Source organism: Anomaloglossus baeobatrachus, chromosome 3, assembly GCF_048569485.1.
Source record: "Anomaloglossus baeobatrachus isolate aAnoBae1 chromosome 3, aAnoBae1.hap1, whole genome shotgun sequence".
Taxonomy (NCBI): domain Eukaryota; kingdom Metazoa; phylum Chordata; class Amphibia; order Anura; family Aromobatidae; genus Anomaloglossus; species Anomaloglossus baeobatrachus.
This window is the reverse complement of record NC_134355.1, coordinates 23,758,407-23,764,997: the sequence shown is the minus strand read 5'-3', so window position 1 is coordinate 23,764,997 and position 6,591 is coordinate 23,758,407. Positions and strand designations below refer to the sequence as shown.

Genomic DNA, 6,591 nt, shown 5'->3' with positions numbered 1-6,591 from the left:
TGTGTTGAGTTGAGATAATAAAATAAATGGGGCAGCACGGTGGCTCAGTGGTTAGCACTGCAGTCTTGTGGTGGCTCAGTGGTTAGCACTACACCCTTGCAGCACTGGGGTCCTGGGTTCAAATCCCACCAAGGACACCATCTGCAAGGAGTTTGTATGTTCTCCCTGTGTCTGCGTGGGTTTCCTCCGGGGTCTCCAGTTTCCTCCCACACTCCAAAGACATTACTGATAGGGACTCTAGATTGTGAGCCCCAATGGGGACAGCGTTGTCAATGTATGTAAAGCGCTGTGGAATTAATAGCGCTATATAAATGAATAAAATTATTATTATTAAGTTTATCTAGAGTTCTGTATTCTGCCACTAGAGGGCGCTCACTGCAGATCAGTTCAATAGGAGCCATATAAACCTATGTGGTGAGCTCCCTCTGGTGGTGGCTGCAGGTAAACACAGTTTAATCATTTATGCAGCAGATCTGGAGGAACGGAACAGAAAAACAGAACGGACTACTGTAAGATATTATGAAATAAAATGATTATTGATTTGAGTTTTATATGTTTATTAAGCAAAACATCATGGATATTACAGGTTTAGAGATTTTACAAGACATTGGAAATAATAGTAAAGGGGTTATTCCTCTAACTGATAAGTTGCAAATTAGTGGGGATTGGACTGCTGGGACTGAAGAGCCGGCCGCACATACGCCACACCGCTCCATTCAATGTCTATGAAACGGCCAGAGTCTGCAGGTAAAGTGCGGAGAGGTTTTCCCACAGTCCCATAGAGAATGAATGGAGCAGTGGTGTGAATGTGCGACCTCCGGGGGATGGGCGAGGACCTCAGAGGTCAGACCACCATGATCAGCAACTTATCAATACATTTTATTGCTGGAAAAAACCCTTTAGTCATTGCACCTTGATGACGTCTGTTACTAGAACTCTGCTTGACGTTAGCGACTTAAACTGCAGAAATTTTTAGCTCTTTCTAAAAAACAAGAAAACTCATTAAAAAATGCATCCAATGAGGATTAATCATTCCACTTTAGTCAATTTCTGACCCCTCAAAAAAAAAAAAAAAAAGAAATTATAAAACCAAAGTGTGATCACTGAATATATACAGAATTTGCTACATCACAACACTAGAGGGCGCCATAGTAAAGCGGCGACATCTTCCACTAGTATGGCGCCCTCTAAGGCCCCCTTTACACCTCCGTGAAAATCACGCACGTTTTTCACGAACGTGTCAAAGGTGCGTATTGTCCTCTGTGAGCCGTGTTTATGGCACACGTGTGCTACCCCTGTGTTATCTGTGATAACACACGGAGAACGGGGACTTTCTGCTCACCTGTCCCTGGCGTCGCTGTCCGTGGTGCTGATCTTCGGTCTCCGGTCCTGCCGACTCCCCGCTGCTGCTGCTGCTTCCGGTTCACAGTGGAGTGAATATTCATGAGCATAATGAGTCGGGGTCAGAAGCGAGTGACAGCAGCGGCAGAGGCAGCAGCGCTGGAGAAGGGGAGTATAGAAATAATTTTTTTTTTTTTTTCCACCAGACACACGTTTTCTCCAGTGCGTGTCACACGGAACACATCAGTGCGGTCCACGTGACACCCGTGATGCCGTAGAAAAATGGACATATCTATGTGTGGAGGATACATATGCTCCACACGTACACACAGTCCATGGCAAAACACGCACGTGAGCGGAGACCCATTCATTTTAATGGATCTAAGTGTGCCCGTGTCTCCGGCACGTGAGGAAACGGACCAAACACGTACCAGAGACACGGATGTTTGAAGGGGGCCTAAAGCAGTGAAATTGTCCCACTACTATGGCGTTCTCTAAAGCAGCGAGTTCTTCCACCACTAGAGGGCACCATAGTAAAGCAGTGAGTTCTTCCACCACTAGAGGGTGCCATAGTAAAGCAGTGAGTTCTTCCACCACTAGAGGGTGCCATAGTAAAACAGCAAACTCTTCCACCACTAGAGGGCGCCATAGTAAAGCAGCAAACTCTTCCACCACTAGAGGGTGCCATATTAAAGCAGCAAACTCTTCCACCACTAGAGGGCGCCATAGTAAAGCAGCAAACTCTTCCACCACTAGAGGGTGCCATATTAAAGCAGCAAACTCTTCCACCACTAGAGGGCGCCATAGTAAAGCAGTGAGTTCTTCCACCACTAGAGGGCACCATAGTAAAGCAGTGAGTTCTTCCACCACTAGAGGGCGCCATAGTAAAGCAGCGAGCTCTCCACCACTAGAGGGCGCCATAGTAAAGCAGCGAGCTCTCCATTACTAGAGGGCGCCATAGTAAAGCAGCGAGCTCTCCACCACTAGAGGGCGCCATAGTAAAACAGCGAGCTCTCCATTACTAGAGGGCGCCATAGTAAAGCAGCGAGCTCTCCACCACTAGAGGGTGCCATAGTAAAGCAGCGAGCTCTCCACCACTAGAGGGCGCCATAGTAAAGCAGCGAGCTCTCCACCACTAGAGGGCGCCATAGTAAAGCAGCGAGCTCTCCACCACTAGAGGGTGCCATAGTAAAGCAGCGAGCTCTCCACCACTAGAGGGTGCCATAGTAAAGCAGAGAGCTCTCCACCACTAGAGGGCGCCATAGTAAAGCAGCGAGCTCTCCACCACTAGAGGGCGCCATAGTAAAACAGCAAACTCTTCTATCACTAGAGGGTGCCATAGTAAAGCAGTGAGCTCTTCCACCGCTATAGGGCGCCATAGTAAAGCAGAGTTCTTCCACCACTAGAGGGCGCCATTGTAAAACCGCAAACTCTTCCATTACTAGAGGGCACTATGTCACATGAACTATAGCAGTAAGCTTTTCTGCCACTAGAGGGCACCATAGTAAAGCCGCGAGCTCTTCCACCACTAGAGGGCACTATATTACACACAGTAAAGTAGTAATCTCTTTACTATTAGAGGGTGCTATGTTACACACAGTAAAGCAGCGAGCTCTTGTAAACAGTCAGGATCCGGGGTATTAGTGGACGGCACTTGAGGGTGGGGTCTAGGACCTCGCAGACAAGCACTGGTTCACAACTTCCAGCAAATGGGAATTCTCCAGTGCAGCCGCCACGCGCTCCTTGTCCGCCAGCTGTTTATTTACTGTAGGAAAAGGAAAAAAAAAAGTGGGCAATTAGACTTCTTATATGAACACAGCACCATCTACTCCAATCACATCCAAAAATGCAATGACAATTCTGTCTCCAGTAGTAGATTGCTGAGATGTACTGGCCCTTTAAATGAGTGGCAGAGACAGAGAACATGGTGACTCTTCTTGCAACAATACAGGTTGTGTCTGATACTGTGACTGAACCCCTCTGAAATGGATGGGGCTGACCTGCAGTACCATCAGCAACCTGAGCACAAGGGGGCGCTGTTTCCAGACGAATGCAGCCGTGCTCTCTATTACCGTGTGCAGACTCCCACCTGTCCTATATTGTACTCTTTTGGACGAGGACACATCCACGTCCTTCAATTTCTCACCTGCGTGCTCGGAGGCGTGCGTCCCCGGCGTTATGTGAACGTCCACCTGCAGGTGAGAATAGAGATTGTAATGTACTTCCATGCTTTATACTGCAGCTCTGCTCTTTTAGGACACAGCTGTGATTTGTGGCTCCAGCTTATCTACATTGTCCATTGTGGTCTCCTGTTTCTTCAATAGATCACAATGCAGCTCGTTCCTTTCCTATACTTTACACTGCAGCACTGCTCTACACTATAGTATAAAGGGGCTGCAGCATTTACCCCGGCAGCGACCACTCACCTTATACCTCTCGGGCAGAGAGCGCAAGAGCTTGACCTTAATGGAGAGTCCGATCAGGGTGGCCATGCTGCAGTGCGGGATCGTGGGGGTGAACTCCACCGACACCGCGCTCTCCTCATCATCCACCTGAAAAAGAGGCACAGTCTGCAAAGTGCTGGAAATAACAGCAAAAGCATCCAACCTGCTCCAGTCACATCCAGAGCTGCATTCAAAAGTCTGCATCACCATGAAGCGTCAAATCAGGAGGTACTGGACATTCCCATCTCTGTATGTGCTGCAGATCTGGGGCTGAGTGGAGTATTACTGCACATAGAGGAGGACCTGAGACCAGGAGCACTGCAACCGCAGCTCTGGGGGTGAGTAGAGCATTACTGCACATAGAGGAGGACCTGAGACCAGGAGCACTGCAACCGCAGCTCTGGGGGTGAGTAGAGCATTACTGCACATAGAGGAGGACCTGAGACCAGGAGCACTGCAACCGCAGCTCTGGGGGTGAGTAGAGTATTACTGCACATAGAGGAGGACCTGAGACCAGGAGCACTGCAACCGCAGCTCTGGGGGTGAGTAGCGCATTATTCCATATAAGAGGATAACCAGAGACCGGAAGCACTACAGCTACAGCTCTGGGGGTGACTGCAGTATTACTGCACATAGAGGATAACAAGAGACCAGAAGCACTGCAGCCGCAGCTCTGGGGGTGAGTAGAGCATTACTGCACATAGAGGATAACCAGAGGCCGAAAGCACTACAGCTACAGCTCTGGGGGTGACTGGAGTATTACTGCACATAGAGGATGATGGGTGACCAGGAGCACTGCAGCCGCAGCTCTGGGGGTGAGTAGAGCATTACTGCACATAGAGGATGATGGGAGACCAGGAGCACTGCAGCCGCAGCTCTGGGGGTGACTAGCATGGGTTTTGTCTTCTGCTGGGGCTGCGTTGTGATTTCTGCTCCAGATGGGGGCTCCTAGTCCTCACCCCCTCCCTCCCCCCCGTCCTCCCCCCCTTCCCCCCCCCGTCCTCCCCCCCTTCCCCCCCCCGTCCTCCCCCCCGTCCTCCCCCCGTCCTCACCCCCCTTCCCCCCCCCGTCCTCCCCCCGTCCTCACCCCCCTTCCCCCCGGATACCTGCACCCGGACCTCCTCCACCACGTTCAGCTCCTCCAGGCTCAGCGGATGCTCCGGGTCATTAATAGATCGGATCAGATGTACAAAGTTAAAGAAAAATCAGTTGTGAGATTAGAGGCAACTGTAACAAACCCTCAGCTGTGAGCGGCGCTCCGCCCTGACCGCACATGTAACAGCAATGCCCCATTCTCTGACAGCAAGCAGAGCGATGACACAGAGACGGCTACAACCAATTATTTTGCTATAAACAGACATACATATGATTTTTCTTCTGAAATCTGCCCCTTTAAATGACCGATAACGATCGGTGCAATGATATTGTCAGGATATCGAATATCTCCCTGTCGTCGATCCTGTCGTGCAGCTCCTCGTCCTCGTCCTGCGCCGTCACCGGCCGCTCCCCGCGGCGCTCGTAGATGAGCGGGTTCGCGTTCTCCAGCTGACTGCTGCCCACCATGGTCCGGCCGCACCGCGCAACCCAACTCCGAGAAGAGCAGCACGCCACGCAAGATCATGTGACAGGAAATTCTCCACGTGATTGGAGCATCAAACTCTTCCTCCATTTTCATTGGCTGAAATTAGTTCAGTCTCAGCAGTGTCGCACATATTGGCCACAAAGTAGGAGGGACTACAAGTGATTGACAAGAGGAGCTGCAGCTCGCAGCCTATGGCGATAGCTTATTTTGTTCAGACTCCGCCTCTCGATGCTCCGGTTTGAGGCTACGGATGACGGAATTAGGAAGGGCGGAAGTAGATTCCCGCAATCATTGAATCTGGAAAACTGAACCTTAAAGGGGAACTGTTCTTTTTTAAGTTATAACTTTTATATAAATTACTTTGCTAATTTGTTTAAACCACTGAAGAGAATCCTTCATTACAGATTAGTTATATAGGTACAGGGTGAGAAATACACAGTGTGTATTACACAGTGTACACTGACTGCACCAGCAGAATAGTGAGTGCAGCTCTGGAGTATAATACAGGAGGTAACTCGGGATCAGTAATGTAATGTATGTACACAGTGACTACACCAGCAGAATAGTAAGTGCAGCTCTGGAGTATAACACAGGAGGTAACTCAGGATCAGTAATGTAATGTATGTACACAGTGACTGCAGCAGCAGAATAGTGAGTGCAGCTCTGGAGTATAATACAGGAGGTAACTCAGGATCAGTAATGTAATGTATGTACACAGTGACTGCAGCAGCAGAATAGTGAGTGCAGCTCTGGAGTATAATACAGGAGGTAACTCGGGATCAGTAATGTAATGTATGTACACAGTGACTCCTCCAGCAGAATAGTAAGTGCAGCTCTGGAGTATAACACAGGAGGTAACTCAGGATCAGTAATGTAATGTATGTACACAGTGACTGCAACAGCAGAATAGTGAGTGCAGCTCTGGAGTATAATACAGGAGGTAACTCAGGATCAGTAATGTAATGTATGTACACAGTGACTGCAACAGCAGAATAGTGAGTGCAGCTCTGGAGTATAATACAGGAGGTAACTCAGGATCAGTAATGTTTGTACACAGTGACTGCACCAGCAGAATAGTGAGTGCAGCTCTGGAGTATAATACAGGAGGTAACTCAGGATCAGTAATGTAATGTATGTACACAGTGACTACACCAGCAGAATAGTGAATGCAGCTCTGGGGTATAATACAGGAGGTAACTCAGGATCAGTAATGTATGTACACAG

General features: G+C 49.0%; 1 protein-coding gene across 1 annotated transcript; it reads right to left on the bottom strand.

The window, feature by feature from the left end:
* Window positions 1–533: 533 nt before the first annotated feature.
* CIAO2B (cytosolic iron-sulfur assembly component 2B) lies at window positions 534–5,382 on the bottom strand. Its single transcript, XM_075339058.1, has 5 exons — window positions 5,222–5,382; window positions 4,892–4,971; window positions 3,768–3,893; window positions 3,488–3,533; window positions 534–3,106 (listed from the first exon to the last, which is right to left on the bottom strand). Exons 1-5 carry the CDS (start codon window positions 5,346–5,348, stop codon window positions 3,009–3,011), a joined length of 477 nt encoding a protein of 158 aa, XP_075195173.1. The 5' UTR covers window positions 5,349–5,382; the 3' UTR covers window positions 534–3,008.
* Window positions 5,383–6,591: the final 1,209 nt, after the last annotated feature.

Coding starts and splice junctions, on each gene's coding strand:
- CIAO2B (XM_075339058.1), bottom strand. CDS start 5,348: ATGGTGGGCAGCAGTCAGCTGGAGAACGCGAACCCGCTCATCTACGAG. Junction 3,894..4,891: donor TGGAGGAGGTCCGGGTGCAG/GTATCCGGGGGG, acceptor CCTCTTTTTCAG/GTGGATGATGAGGAGAGCGC. Junction 3,107..3,487: donor GCACGCCTCCGAGCACGCAG/GTGAGAAATTGA, acceptor CTTTTCCTACAG/TAAATAAACAGCTGGCGGAC.